Here is a 14,979-nt window from a genome sequence, read left to right on the forward strand (position 1 = left end):
TGGTGGGAAGCTCACTCCTTCCCATGCTTCACTAGGCTCTGATACAGGGAGGGTTTGTGCTACCACCCCACTTCCCTGTCCCTTCCCAGAGCTTGGGGTAATTCTTGCTGCCCTATGGCAAGTACACATAGCCCCCCACACACATGGAAAAGCAGCTTCCAGCATAACTGCTTTGGTCTGGAGTCTTCCTCATGTCTCAGGGACTATCCCATGCATCATTAATCAAGGGGAACAAGTGCAGTCCAATCTTACAAAAGGAGTAGGAAGGGTTGGGTGCCCAGAGCTGGCCTTTGCTGGTTCAGGGTTCTGTCTCCCCAGTATGACAGGTGAATGCTGGATGTATAGGCAGGTTCTTGGGGCCCAGAGAAGGTGCTGATGTGTGGGCCCTGGGCCTGTTAGAGGACCCTTCCTTCCCCTCTCCTCACAGCCCACCATTTCCCAGTGCTGGGCCCTGTTTCTCTGGTCTCCTTGGTGACAATCTCATCTCTCCTCGGCTTCTCTCCAGCACCTGAAAATAGCCTCCGAAAGTGGAGATGCCTGCTCCCTTCCCTGCTGCCAGCACCCGTGATGGCCAGGCTGGAGCCAGGCTGCTCTGCACAGCACAGCTGTAAGGGTCTGGCCCCATGGGCCCCGGCACCACTGTGGGATTTGGGCCACCTTGTGAGCCTGCACCGAGGCCCGGCCTCGTCCCTTCTCTTTCCTGCCTGCCGTGAGGCAGCACCAGGGAACTCCTTGTAGCCCGCCATGGGCCAGTATCCAGCTGTCCCCTGCAGCCAGAGACCTGCCCCCTTGGCCCTGTAGCCACCAACCCTGCAGCCAGCCCGACAGCCTCCCAGAAATAGAAAAGGGAGCCGGGAGCGGGCAGAGGGCGAGCAGGAGGAGGTGGCCCCGCGGCAAGGAAGGAGGTTACCCCGCAGGTTGGGCTGCCCCGCCGTGGGACCAGGATCGCCGCGGACAGTGAGCTGCAGCAGGATCGGGGCAGGATCGGCGGGGCTGGGCAGCGTCGAGGACAAAGGGTCCGCATCCGCCCAGGCCATGCTGGACCCAGCGGTTCTCCAGCATCCCCGGGGAGAGGGGAACGCTGCGGCCCACACCGCGACGGGCGGGGCAGCACCGGGCGGCTGGACCGAGTCCCGGCAGCGCGGAGCTCCGCTCCGGGGCGACGGGGGCCGCCGAGCGGGGTGTCCTTCCGCTCTCTGCCCCCAGCCATCCCTCCGTCGGCCTCTCCTTCGGGTCCCCGGGCCAGCGCTGCCCCCGGGGCCGCGACCACCTCGTTCAGCCCGAGGCTGCGCGGCGGCTGCGGCGCTGCTCGGCGGTGCCGGCCGTGTCCCCCCCCGCGGCGGTGGCGGTGGGGGCATGGCTGGCATTGCTCGCTGACACTCTATCTGCCAGGGCCACGCCAGCCGCGGGCCCAGAATAGCAGCGCTGCCCCGCAGATAGCATGGAGCAGCTCCGCGGCTCTGCTGCGTCCCAGGTACCGTAAGGCTGGGTGGGGGGCGCGGCCCGACAGACCCCCGACTGGTGGTCTGCCACCCCGGGGTGGGAGAATGTGGGCGGCTGACGGGCCCCTTCCCACCGACATGCAGCCCTGGGCACAAGGACGTCCTTGTCCCAGCTGTGCCAAGCCTCTTGGGAACGGCTGGGGCAGGTGGTGCAGGGTCTCCTCCTCCTCGGATTTGGCTCTAGGCTCCTTAGGGAGTGGCCCCTGTCTCTGTGCCTTCATTATTTTAGGGTGGCCTGTAAAGTTCGGCTGTGTCAGGAAGGTTTGTGGCCGGGGTAGCTCTTCCCTCTGCATGTGCTGGTCTGCTATGTAGGGTCTCCCGGGGATGGGGGAACTGGGTCAGCCATCCGTCCTAGGGACTCCCTTCTTCCTCCGGCTGCCCCTTTGTTAATGTAGGTTTCCTGGGATGGACCTGGTTCCCGGGAGGGGCCAATGGGGTTGGCGAGGCTCTCTGCATGGGAAGAAGCAAGAACAGAATTTACGCCTTGGGATTGGGAGAGGATGGGCGCAGAGCCGCTGTGGGACATGCTCGGCTCCAACAGCAGAGAGAGAAGGCAGGAGGCCCTGCCATCCATGCCTTGTCCTGCTCTGGAGACCCCTGCTGTCTCCCCAGAGCAGGAGGACAAGCTGGGTGTCCTGGACTGGAGCCACCATGGAGACTGCAGGCTCTGGGAGTCCAGCTGGTGGGGGGTGCCCACATCCCCACCCTGAAAAAGACAGTTTTCTCTGCCTGGCCTGGGTGGGCCAGAGCAGCTGGGTGGGTGCAGGCAGAACTCATGGATGGGGAAAAGACTGGGTTGACTCCTGCTGACTCCTCCTTACTGTGTGCCCTCTCAGGTGGCGCTGCTCGATGCTGTTGCATGCCCTGAGGAGGAAGGTGGGTAGCAGGAAAAGTCTAGGTGTGTAGGAGGGGGGAGTGCCTTACTGTGTGACAAATGCAATGGTCCTCTGCCCATCCTGCCCATACCTCTCTCCTCAACTAGAGTCTGCCCCAGGCTGGAGAACTGATGTGTGCTGCTCCTGTGGAATAGGGAACAGGGAGGCTCTGTCGGGAGCATCTCCTGCTCCCCCCAGGCAGGAGGGTGCTGAGACCCAGCAGCTCAGCTTACTGGCTAGGGCTGGGGTGACTTTGCCTGCAGGATTTCCAAAGGCCGTATGCCCCAGGGAGGAGGAAGAGGAGGAGGAAGAATACAGGAGACCTGTCACCTTCACACTGGGAAATGAGATACTGGGGCTAGGCCCAGAGACCGAGTTTCAGACTCCTGATGCTGAGGTCTACATGCACTTCTTGAGGAGCCACTGCTGTTATGATGCCATCCCCACCAGCTGCAAGCTTGTTGTCTTTGACATCTCCCTGGAGGTGAAAACCTGGGGGATGAGTGGGGATGGGCAGTGAAGAAGCAGGCTTGGGGATCCTCTGAACCCCTCTGCACTCTGCCAGCAGATCAAGAAAGCCTTTTTGGCACTGGTGGCCAACGGGGTTCGTGCTGCCCCTCTCTGGGACAGCAAGACGCAGAGCTTTGTGGGTGAGTGCCAGAAGCAATGCCTGGTCCCATCCCCTGCCTGGCAGAGAGGGTACAGGCAGTGCTGCCAGCCCCATGTATCTCCACAGGGATGCTCACCATCACCGACTTCATCAACATCCTCCACCGCTACTACCGCTCACCTTTGGTGAGTGCCGTGAGGCAGACTTGGGGATCAGGACATGCATGGAGCTGGTCCTTTCTTAATTGCTAGACAATGACCAGGGGATGATTCTGGGCCAGACCAGCATCCATTTGTTGCTCCCCTGCTTGGCCCCCAAAACATTTTTGGATGATGGGGTGTGATGCCCAAGGAAGGGGACAATGTCTCAGAGTGCCCTCAGTTCCCCATGGAACCACCATGACCCGGGCATTTCCCTGCCTCCAGGTTCAGATCTACGAGGTGGAGGAGCACAAGATTGAGACCTGGAGAGGTAAAAATCATGTGTGTGGCTGGGCTGATGTTGTCACACAGGGTATGTAGGTGGGCTCTCGAGCTGTAGGGCTGCAAGAGAGGGCTGGAGGGCTGGAGGACCTCCTCTCATAGCTCTTTCCCTTGGCAGAGGTGTACCTGCAGGGCTCCCTCCAGCCACTGGTCTACATCTCTCCGAGCAATAGGTGAGAGCTTGTCCACTGGGGGAGAGCACACCCCTTGGAGTGGGGGTGTGTGTGCACCTGAAAGCAGCCCTATCCTACCACGATGTCCACATCACCCACAGCCTCTTTGATGCTGTCTACTCCCTGATCAAGCACAAAATCCACCGCCTCCCTGTCATTGAGCCTGTCTCGGGCAATGTCCTGCACATCCTGACACACAAGCGCATCCTCAAGTTTCTCCACATCTTTGTGAGTGCTGGGGCTGTTTGTGCACACTCATGGCTGGTGTCACAGGCAAGGGTGTCAAGGTACTTGCAGGTGCCAACCAAGCCCTGCCCTGTCCCATTGAAGGCTTCTAGCATCCCCAAGCCACGCTTCCTGAAGAAAACAGTGCAGGAATTGTGCATTGGCACCTTCCGTGATCTGGCCGTCGTGGCTGAGACTGCCCCAATCTACACTGCCTTGGAGATTTTTGTGGATCGCCGTGTCTCCGCCTTGCCTGTCATCAATGATGCTGGTACCTGGGGATGGAAAAAGTGACGTCCTCATGTCCCTCTGCTAGCAGCTACAGCACCATCCCTACCCAAATCCCTTCTTCTGGCCCTTGGGCTGCCCCTTGGGTTGTGGGAGGAACATGGCAGGCAGTCCCTAGGGCTCCTTCTGCAGCCCCTGCACTGCTTCTCTTTGCAGGGCAAGTGGTTGGCCTGTACTCACGGTTTGATGTCATTGTGAGTACCCTGCGTGTGTGCATGTCCAGGCTCAAGTTTGGCCCCTTGCATGCACTGGTAGGGTGTTTATACCAGTCTGTGCCCATGCAAACCCATCCCACATGCATTGTCATGCACGTGCCAGTGCACATCTGCTATGTGCATCTCCTGGGCAGTGTCCCTTCTGTGCTGGCACAATGGGGTGCAGGGACACCTTGGGGCACTGAATGGGGACACATCTATCACAGCACCTGGCAGCCCAGAAGACCTACAACAACCTGGACATCAGTGTGAGGGAGGCACTGCGGCAACGCACGGTCTGCCTGGAGGGGGTCCTCACCTGCTACCCCCATGAACCTATGGAGGACATCATTGACCGCATTGCCAAGGAGCAGGTGAGTGGCCGGGGTGCCTTGTGCCAGCCACGGCTGCTGGCTGCCCAGCCTGCCTGTGATGCTCTGCCTGCACCCACAGGTCCATCGCCTGGTTCTGGTGGATGAGAACCAATACCCGCGGGGCATCGTCTCCCTCTCTGACATCCTGCAGGCCATTGTGCTCACCCCTGCAGGTATTGATGCTCTTAACTCTTAGCCCACGGTGCTCCATCTTTCTCCACTTGCACCCTCAGTTTCTCTCCACTTCAGGTAGGCGCCACCCCCTCATTGCTGTGTGCCTGTCCCTTTCCTGCTGTTGGGTCACCTGCCTCTGTCCCATCCAAAGTGATCCTGGGGGACGGAGGAAGCTGGGGCTGGGGTCTGGCAGCACTGGGTGCCCAGGCAGGGACAGCAGGACCCAGGTGCTGCTTGTCCCAGGGGTACACACGGATCACAGGGGACCCCTGGTGACTGTGAGGAAGGATGGGGGCACCCTCCATGGAGACATGCCGCCAGAGCCCATTCACGCAGTGTGTGGAATGCAGGTTTTGCAGGTCCCTGGGCTTTGGGCTGGTTCAGGGTTTTGGGGTGTGATGCACCCCAAGACAAAAGCCTATTTTTGATTTTGCTTCATTCCCCCCGAGACCTGAGCACCTCCAGTGCCATTCCCAAGGGACACAGAGTAGACAGACCCCCACTCTCACACACCAGACATGCTGCCCACCACTAGCCATAAGCAAAATGTGGCCAGCCCATGGGCCTCAGCTGGCAGAGCCCCCCATCCCCTCCACTTGCAGCAGCCCCAAAACCATCTGTTCCAGAGACAGGGCTCACTCCCAGGTGGTACTGGAACCACACTGCCTGGCCACCTGCAGCTGGCTCTGCTCACCCACTGCCTGGTGAATCCTCACTGGCTATGGATGGGCACAGTCCTGGCACCCACTGTGGCACCTCTTTAGGGGTGAAATGAGGAGTGGGGAGCTGGTTCCAGTTCCCAACTGCTTCCCAAAGGTAATTTTGCTGTATGGGGTGGTGGTGGGCAATGGGTTGGGACCACTGTTGTGCCTACCAGCAGTGCCCAGCTGCTCTGCACAGAAGGGGACTGGGAATGGTATGTGTTACCCATACATGGGATATCCCCCTTGCCCCCATTTCCCCCATCACAGTGCCTTTGCTCACCTTATCCCTGATGCTCACAGGGGTGGCTGTGTCAGGAGCTGCAGGGGGCCACTCAAGCCAAGCTGCCCTCCTACCCCAGGGCTTGCATAAAAGCAAGGAATGGAGGAAAGACCTCAGTGTCCACTGGGATGGTTGGAGGGGCCATGTCACAGGGTGCCTGGTCCAGCATTGATTTGGGGTTATGGTCTCACACGCTCTCTTGCCCTACAGGCATCGATCGATCCTCACTCTGAAGACGCCAGGGAAATGCCACTGTCTTGTCTGACTCGGGGATCTCTTGCGTGACCTGTGAGAAGGAGGCTTGGGCCCGAAGGCTCTCTGTGGGGAGGACATGCCTGTTCACCCCACTCCTCGTGCTCGTCTTGAGTCCAGGGCTAGATCCTGCCAGTCTCGAAGAGGCAGAAACACTGAAAATGGGACCCAGGGGTGCCTCCTTCCAGTGAGCACACAGTGATGCTCAGTGGGCACTATGCTGGAGGGGCTGCAACATGCCTGCAGCTGGGCAGAGACCCATACAGCCCCAGAGGACCTGGCCAGCCCTCTGCCGTCCTGCTGATGGATCTGAGTGTTTCTATTGTGGCTCCCTCCTAGTGAACACAGTCCCACTGTCTGTGCTCGGTGCCTGGTAGCATAGGCTCAGCTGCACGCACAGCTTTTTTATTTTAGGGTCATACAGGGCTGGAGCTCTCTGGCAGCGGCACAGTCTGTGCCAGAGCTGGCAGCAGGATGGGCACTTGCATGGAAACCCTGTGCACATTTTGGGGTGGGCAGGGGATATTTATTTATTTGTTAGTCTGTTCAGCCTTGATGTAACAAAACATCCTGATCCAAGAACTGCCTCTTGCCTTCCTGGGGTACAGGCTGGGAAGGGGTACTGGCTGCTTGCCAGCAAGTTTGGCACTGGCAGAGTAGTACCTTGGCACATGTGGGTAGAACCCAGGGGATGGGGACACAGGGCATGGAGTTTTAATCATCTTGGTCATGTGTAGGTCCCTTTGGGGACACACTGAGGGACAGAAGCTTTGGTACCGCAAGGTTTCTGTCTGCTGCTTCCTTCAGTCCAAGAAGAAGGAAAGTATGAGGGTTGCTGTTGAAAACATCCCTTGCTTCATCCCTCAAGGACTCTAGGCAAATGGCAATGCATTCTCTGCCTGTGGCTGCTACCAGCTGTGAGCCTTGCAATGGTCCTGGCTTGGGGGTAGAGGATGCTGAGCTGATCTTTATCCTCCTGCTTTGCCTGCAGCGAGCCCTGCCATTCCTGTGACCCCGCATCAGCATCTCAGTGCAATAATGGCTGACAGTGGAAAGTCCCAGGAACTAAACACCCCTCCTGTGCTGGCTGGCTCTGCCAGGGGACACAGTACCAATGCTGGGTGATGACAGGCCTCCTCCCATCATGAAGAATGTGCTGTCTTATTGCTGTGATTTCCCAGGACCAGGGCTGGCTCTGTCCTTTGGGAAAGGCGCAAACCCCAAACACCACCAGCACTCGACCCTCCCCTGGGGGCAAGGGGAAAAGTGAGGCACAGAGAAGTTTCCGAGGCCAAGGTCAGCTGTTCAGAGAGGACCCAGATGTCCTGGCTCCAGGCACAGATCCACGCGCAGCTACACAAGGACAGGACGAAGGAGACACCGAATGGCTGCAAGCCCCCTCCCTGCTTTCCCCCAGCCCCAAAAGAGCTCCCAGGTTCCTGACACAGCCCAGCTGGGCACGGGATTGGGGGGGACACAACCCCCATGCAGTGTGTCAAAGGCACAGCAGTTCCCCAAGCCTCCTGCTGATTTTGGGCAGGAGGTTACTAGTGGCCCAAGGGTGATCTGGGGGCAATCTCTCATCCCCCCCACCTTTCCCTCTGTGGAGCTGTGAGCCCCCTGGCCCAAGTTGGCCAGGGAAGGGGTTTGCCTTCCTGTCCTCCTTGTGGGGCAGTAAGGGGGATCTCCATTTGGTGGAGGGTGGACGTGCAGTCAGGGGGCTCCTGGGCGAGCGATGAATTCCAGGTTGATGGGCTTGTCAGCCACCAGGACAATGCGGGACACAGATGTCACTTCCACGCCACGGGGGTCCGGCCTCACCTCGAATGCCTGGATCATCTGTGGGGAGAAGGGGGGGTTGGAAATGCCTTGGGGACTCCCTGGGACCCCCATCCCAGCTCATGGCAAGATACCCAAAGTGGAGGAATCCCTGCTTACCCTGGCAAGGGCCAGGTGCATCTCCAGCTCAGCGATGCGGCGTCCGACGCACGCACGAACCCCGTAGCCGAAGGGGATGGAGCTGAAGGGGTGGTGAGGGGAGCCGTGTCCCCGGAGCCAGCGCTGAGGCAGGAACCGCTCAGGCTCGGGGAAGTAGGTCTCATCATGGGACATCGCGTAGTGCGCCAGGACAAACAGGGTCTGCAGGGCGGGAACTGGGGTTTAATGGCCCCTCCTGGCCCCACTCAGTGCAGTGGGGCTCCCCACAACACGGCCCCCACTCACATTCTTGGGGAAGAGGTAGTCTCCGATGACAATGTCCTTCTCATAGAAGACCCTGGCGTTGGTGGGCACCACAGGGTAGACTCTGGGATATGGAGAGAATTAGTGGGGGAGCAGAACTCATCTGGAGATCCCGGAAAGAGTGAGATGCGGCAGGACAAGGCTCAGCAATCCCCCGGGGGGGGGGTGGATATTTGCAGTCCAGAGGGACTGAAATCCAGCCTTGCATCTTGCCTGGTTGGTGCATCCCCCCTGGAGAAGGGGCTGGTGACGGGACCTCAGGGCAGGGACAAGGCTGGGATGTACCTCAGAGTCTCCTTGATAATGGCCCGAAGCATTGGCAACTTGGGGATATCCTCAGCAGCAGGAAACCGGCTGGCAGGCACAACAGCTTTCAGCTCCTGGTACAGGGTCTCCTGGATGTCTGGGTCCCGGGAGAGGTGGTACAAAGCCCAGGACAGTGTGTTGGAGGTCTGGGGGAGTAGAGCACCAGGGGAAGTGAAGGAATTGGGGCCAGTACCTGAGCAGTTTTGTGCTAAGCACAGCATCAGTACGGCACCAGAGAGCCCCTGCTCTGGTGTGTAGAAAAGTCAGGGGTGAGGGGCAGCAAGCACAGGGAAGAGGGAGGCAGGGAGCAGGATACGCAGCAGAGCAGAGGACAGGGTCTGTACTGACCAATCCCTCAGAGTTTGCCCCTGTGGGGTGTCAGCCCCAACCGGGCTAGAGCTCACAAAGGCTGGGTGGAGCACGCCCCAATGGGTTCCCCTGGCCATGGAGCTCAGCAGGGATCCCCTGGCAGCAGCTGCCTGGCTCTCACCGTGTCCACACCGGCCAGCAGCAACTCGGCCACGCTGCCATAGACCTCATCCAGGCTGAGTCTGCCACTGGCCAGCAGGTAACTCAGGTAGCCGGTCACCTCAGTACCACGCTCCACCTGCCCCTCCAGCTCCTCCATCTTTCGGTCAATCAGTGTCTTGCCTGCAGGGACAGAGAGTGGGAACCAGAGCTGACAGAGCGAGGGCTGCCAAAAAGACAATTGGCCAGGGACTGCCCCTTTTGGAGGTCCTTAGGGAGTCCAGTGCCACCACACTGGACCCCCATCGTCACCGCTCACCAAAGGCGAAGATGGTGTCCCAGCTGTTCAGGTAACGGTCCCAGAAGGGCAGCACCTTGCGGCTCCATCGGGGCAGGACGGTGGCAAAGATGGAGTTCTTGAACATGAGGTTGATGGAGTCAATGAAGCGCTGGGTCTCAGCAGGGACCTGCTGCTTGAGGCACCCGATGCGGGTCTCGAAGAGGATATAAGAGATGCCTGTGGGGGACAAACAGCATCCAGACCTCCAGGGGAATGGGAAGAGTGAGACAGGGCAGGGGTGAGGGAGAGGACACCCCTACCTTCCAGGGCAAAGCGGTAGAGCAGGTTGGCCACGTCCTCCACCAGCACCCCCGAGGGGCTGCGGCTCCGCTCCTCCCGCAGCCGCACCATCAGGTCTGACACCACCTCCCCGATGGCATCCGCGTACAGCAGCGCCTCCGAGGGCTTCAGCAGCCGCTTGTTGAGGACCTGGCGCAGGCGGTACCAGCGCTCCCCTTCCCTGGGTGGGATGAGGATCATTGCTGGGGGCATGGGTGGGCAGGGGGCAGTGGCTGGCAGCAGCTCCCCAGTCCCTGTGTGCACACTCCCCACCCCAGGCTGGAACCGTCCCAGGGGTCATTCCGCCCACCGTGGCCATGCCCTTCTACTTGGTGGGGACAGGCAGCTTGCAAGAGTGGGAGCAATGCAAACTGCCACCTGGGCCCTACACCCAAGGAACGGCAGGAGAGGCATGATGCCCCAGAGGGCACAGCCAGGGCAGGACTCACTCGGTGAAGGGTCCGTAGGGCAGGTGCCGGGTGTCCCGGTGCTCCTTCCACAGGGCCATGTCGCTCCGCATGGGGTACTTGCCCTCCTGCCGGAGCAGCTGCTCCAGCACCACTGGGCTCCCAATGTTGATGTTCCTATAATGTCCGAAGGTTGACTTCCAGATAGGTCCATAAAGGCGTCGGGATATCACCTGTGATGCACAAAGCATGGCAAGGTCAATGGGACGAGCTGGGTCAGATCCTCCCTGCCCCAACGCTGCCCTGAATGTGCCTATCTGCACCCATCCCATGGACCCCTCAGCATCAGCTCAGCTCAAGCACCTGCTTCTGACACCCCCAAACTGGCAGCATCCTTGAAGTGCTCTGCAGATGGCCTGGGCTGGTGTCTCCGGGCTCATTTCCTCTCCCAGCAGTAAGTACACCAGGCACTGACCCCTCAGCAGAGACTGGCACATCCCAGAGATGCAGAGAGAGGCTGGTGGGTCTTTTGGGGAAGGAACACCAAGAAGGGACAACAGGGACAGAGACAATTGCCAAGCATAGGAGTGTGCTGAGATGCAGGACCATTGCAGCAACCACCAGCAGGACTAAGTCCTGCTGCTTCCAGCATGGCCGCAGCTCTGCTTAATCTAGGGACAACAGTCGCTGAGAGGGTCCTTGAACTCATCATCCAGTAAGGGTGGTTAATGATCAGCAGTGGGAGGGCAGCACCAGGCTAGGGCATGACTGGGCTGCTCCCAGAACAGGCTGTCACCTCCAGGACATGGCCCTGGAGCCACAGGCTCACAAGTCAGCTAGGATGTTCACCAACATCAGCCCTGCTCTGGCCCCTGTTGGTTGCAGCTCTTCTCTCCTTTCTGCAGCCACAGGTCCCATGCCTACTTCCCTGGCCGGGAGCACCATGACCTCCAAGTGCATTCCTTGGGGTGCAGCTGGACAGCCCTTTGCAAGGGGATCTGCACAGGGTCACGTCCAAATCCACTTTCCATCCCACCCAGGCACTGCCAGAGCACCTGCAGAGCATGGCCAAGCATGGGGGGGATGCAGGGGACTTAGCAGGCAAGCCTTGGTCCCCATTCCCCGTGGCTGCGGGGATGCACGTGGTACAATCTCCCTTGGTGACTGTCTGCATCGCAGCCTGCGCCTGGATTCAGCTGGATTCGTCACCACGGGGAGACGTTCCTCGTGCATGGTGGCAGGAGGAGGGGGAGGGACAGCCACCCCGGTACTGCAGGCAGCTCATGGGCATGGGGCAGCTGTGCCCCAGCTTGAAGCCTGCCCACCAGCATCTGCTGGCAGCCAGGACCTGACACAGGGCAGGCCTTGGAGAGCTGGGCTGTGAGGAGCTAGAGATGCCTGGATGTGGGGAAAGGCACCTCCAGAGCATATGGGCATCTTTCTGCAAAGCCAGGCTCTGCTCGGAGTCCCAAGGGCAGGAGGGAGCTCCAGTGTCTATACCCTGAAATCCCACTGTCCCGTGACATCCCCTTCTCCAACCAGCAGTGCCTGGTGCTCTGAGATGCCAGGGAGGCCTGATCCCACACGCTTCTCGGGCTGGCCAGAGCTCCAGGACGCTGGAAGATGCTGCCTGGCTTACAGCCAGCCAAGCCCATTGCTTGTTTCATCCGACGTATGAGGAAGTGTTGACAGACGAAAACAAATACCTCTGTCTACCCCTCCCCTGCCTTGGTATCATCTGCCCAAAAACCTGCCCAGTCACTTGCACCCAAAACTGCTGCTCCCTCCAGCTGTCACAGCCGGGAGCCCAGGGATGCCAGGACCCTGTGAGATGCCCCCGAACCTTTGCCCTCAGCTGCCTGGCCGGCTCGGGGATGCTGGAGCAGCCCAGGGCTGGGTGGACCCTCTCGAGGTCACTCGGTTTTGCTGGCCCCTCTCTGCCTACTGGCCCCAGCATCGCTCTACGGTGCCGGGTGCCCCACACCGCCCAGCCTCTCTGCTCCCCTGCTCTGCCGCCCCCGCTCAGCTCCCTGCTGCCACTCGTCGGCAGCTAACCCCCTCCCTGGAGCCCATCTCCCCTTGTCCCCAGCCCGCACCCACTCCCTCCAGTGCAAAGCCCCTCCGAGCACAGCACCCTCCCTGCAGCCCCCCCGGAAGCCCCTCCATCCCACGCAGCCCTCCTTACCCTCCCCCCCACCTGCGCCCCCGTGCAGGGTCGCCAGGCCCCCACGCAGCCCGACCCCCGCACGCCCGCAGCCCCGGGCCGGGCTGCCCCGGCGCACCTGCAGCCGGTGCGTGTGCAGCAGGTAGCCCCGCAGGAACAGCCAGACGAAAGTACGGAACAGCCCCGGCCCCGGTAGCTCCTCCGGTCCCTTCAGCCGCGCCGGCCCCGCCGCCGCTGCCGCCGAGCCCCCGGTCCTGCGCGGCGGTCCCGGGCTGCTGCGCGGCGGCGGCGGGCGGGGGCGCAGGAGCAGCGGCAGCAGCGGCCACCGGGCCCCGCTGCTCGGGCCCGCCATGCTCCGTCGGCAGCGCACGGGACGGGGCGGGGCGGGGAGGCACCGAGGGTGGTGGGGGGCGGCACCGGGGGCGGCGCGGGGGGCGGCGCGGGGGCGGCGACCGGGCACCGGCACCGGGGACTGAGCATCGCGCACCGGGTACCGCGCACCGGGAATAGAGAATCGCGCACCCGGTGCGCTGCGCAACGGCTACCGGCCCCGGCTGCTGCGCCCTGGATGCGGGGTACCGGCTGCTGCTCAGCGGGGACCGGGCACGGGGCAGCCCAGACCGTGCGCCTTGTGCCGGCTGCGGCACACCTTCTACCGGGCCGTGGAGACCGGCTGCAGCGTGCTACGTACTCGGTACGGCACATTGGGCACCGTGAGCCATACTCCAAATCCTGGACATTGGTGACTGCTCGGCAGCATCACAGACCAGGCACCGGGTGCTGGGTACTGGAACGGGCAACAACGGTACCAGTGCCATGTAGCAGGTACTGGGTGCCAGGTGTTGTGCATGGTGGAACTATGCGCAAGGCAGCTGGCAGCCAGCAGGGCACGGCACGGCAGGCACAACAGCCTGGCACAATGGAGCCTGTGGCACCTAGTGCTGTATCCTGGGCATTGCACATAGGCAGCGGGTGCTAGGCATTGCACACCAGGCACGGGCACGAGGACTGGGCACAGCACCAGCCAGGGCACATGTGCCAGCACTGGCACTGCACTGTGGCACTGGGTACTACATCCCAGACCCTGCACACCTTGCAGCAGTTCCAGGTTCACCACTGGGCCTGCTCTTTAGGTCTGCTTGCCCTCCTGGATGGAGCCTTCCTGCCCTGCTTCTGTTCCCTGCCTGTCAGCCCCCTGTGTCTGCCTTGTCCCCCAGCAGTGCAGGATGGTGCCGTGGGGACCTGGGTCCAGACTGTCCCAGGCTCTCTCTCAACACTTCCTCCAGGCACTGCCAGCCATGGAAGGGGAGACCTTGGTAAGCCCACTGCAGCTGCTGGCAACAAACTGGAGGGAGGTTTGGTATGTTTTCATGCCAGGGAGAGAATGGTGCCAGCTCCTGCCTCAAGCTGGTGCAGGCCAAGCTGTCCAGCCCATGAGCAGGAACCTATTGGGTGTCTGAGACCATGCATGAGGGACATGTCTGCTCTGGCCAGCCTGGGACAGTAGGAGAGGCAGTGATCTGTCCAGGTGTCACTCCAGGGGTGTCCGGCACTGTGTCTCTGGGACACCAGTGCTGATCATTAACCCCTCTTATCGGGCATTGGGTACAAGGTCCTGGGCAGAGAGGCTGCGTGAGGCTGGGCAGGTATCTGAGAGTCCCGTGAGTGGCTGTTCTTGCCCTCAGTCCTGTCTCACCAGGGCAGTGGCAGTGTCCCGTGCTGGGCTCCAGCTGATGCTATATGTGTTCCCTGCCAGCGGGGCCGGGGCCGGGGTGCAGGACACGGGCACCCCCGTGCCTGTAGACATCCCTGAGGCACCCCAGGCTGGGACAGCCAAGAACGAGCGCCTGCTGCCATCTCATGGCTGCTCACAGCCATCTCTGTCGCTTGCCCTGCCTCGGCCGGGTTCAGAGCCGATGCAGCAGGAGAGCCCCCGCCCGAGGACTTCTGTGAGCTTCCCAGCCTGGGAAACTGAGACCCTGTAGCTCTCACTCCCCCTGGCAGAGGATGTCTTCGCCTCTCCATGCCTGCTGTAATTGTGCTTCCTCTTGCCGGGCAGTGGAACCCTGTGACCTCTTTCAGTTTGAAACAATTGCCTCCTGCAAAAAGAGTGAAAATGACAGTTCCTGGAAAAGGTCTCTCTTCATCTTTCTTATAAGCCCATTTGTATATTGAGAGGTTGCAATAAGATGTTCCTGAGCCTTCTGCAGACTGAACAACAAAAATCTCACAAGCCTGTCTTCACGGGAGGGGTGCTCCAACCCCTCTATCATTTTGTAGCCTTGTCTGGCTTGACTGAACATGCTCCAGCAGGTTCATGCCTCTCGCACTGAGGACCCCAGAGCTGCTCTACTCCAAGTGAGTTCTCACAAGTGTGGAGTGGAGCAGGAGTGACAACCTTCCCTGCCCTGCTGGGCAGGCTTCTTATTTTCCAGTCTCAGATGTGATCTGCAAGTGCACATTGTCGGCTCATTTACTGGTTTTGATCCACCAGTGCCCCTGACTCCTTCTCTGCAGGGCAGCTCTCCATCCATCCATCCATCCATCCATCCATCCATCCATCCATCCATCCATCCATCCATCCATCCATCCCTCCCTCCCTCAGACAAAACTGGTATTAGGGTCTCTCTGATCCGTGTTC

At 60.6% G+C, this 14,979-nt stretch overlaps 2 protein-coding genes across 3 annotated transcripts; one reads left to right on the forward strand and one right to left on the reverse strand.

The window, feature by feature from the left end:
* The first annotated feature begins 1,427 nt into the window (after positions 1–1,427).
* On the forward strand, positions 1,428–6,715 carry PRKAG3 (protein kinase AMP-activated non-catalytic subunit gamma 3). Its single transcript, XM_077784987.1, is given in 13 exon segments — positions 1,428–1,474; positions 2,339–2,378; positions 2,641–2,861; positions 2,943–3,069; positions 3,072–3,172; positions 3,413–3,458; positions 3,588–3,642; positions 3,744–3,870; positions 3,973–4,138; positions 4,312–4,349; positions 4,577–4,723; positions 4,803–4,972; positions 6,092–6,715. Coding segments are annotated over 12 exon segments (1,218 nt in total). The 5' UTR covers positions 1,428–1,441; the 3' UTR covers positions 4,920–4,972; positions 6,092–6,715.
* A 700-nt stretch (positions 6,716–7,415) lies between these two features.
* CYP27A1 (cytochrome P450 family 27 subfamily A member 1) lies at positions 7,416–12,690 on the reverse strand. Of its 2 annotated transcripts, none has more exons than XM_021526298.3 (9): positions 12,457–12,690; positions 10,217–10,407; positions 9,749–9,948; positions 9,468–9,665; positions 9,171–9,331; positions 8,660–8,826; positions 8,357–8,438; positions 8,072–8,272; positions 7,416–7,972 (listed from the first exon to the last, which is right to left on the reverse strand). In XM_021526298.3, exons 1-9 carry the CDS (start codon positions 12,688–12,690, stop codon positions 7,847–7,849), a joined length of 1,560 nt encoding a protein of 519 aa, XP_021381973.1. In that variant the 3' UTR covers positions 7,416–7,846. The 2 variants fall into 2 exon arrangements, with proteins under 2 accessions (XP_021381973.1, XP_077641109.1); XM_077784983.1 differs by lacking the exon at positions 12,457–12,690 and adding an exon at positions 10,538–10,836.
* Between the last annotated feature and the right edge of the window lie 2,289 nt (positions 12,691–14,979).

The sequence above is a fragment of the Lonchura striata genome, chromosome 8 (assembly GCF_046129695.1).
Source record: "Lonchura striata isolate bLonStr1 chromosome 8, bLonStr1.mat, whole genome shotgun sequence".
Classification (NCBI taxonomy): domain Eukaryota; kingdom Metazoa; phylum Chordata; class Aves; order Passeriformes; family Estrildidae; genus Lonchura; species Lonchura striata.

Excerpts from the sequence above, each read along its gene's own strand:
- CYP27A1 (XM_077784983.1), bottom strand. The coding sequence starts at position 10,783 with ATGGTCCTGCATCTCAGCACACTCCTATGCTTGGCAATTGTCTCTGTC. Across the intron at positions 9,666-9,748 it reads CTACCGCTTTGCCCTGGAAG|GCATCTCTTATATCCTCTTC; the intron begins GTAGGGGTGTCC and ends TGTCCCCCACAG. Across the intron at positions 8,827-9,170 it reads TGCTGGCCGGTGTGGACACG|ACCTCCAACACACTGTCCTG; the intron begins GTGAGAGCCAGG and ends CTACTCCCCCAG.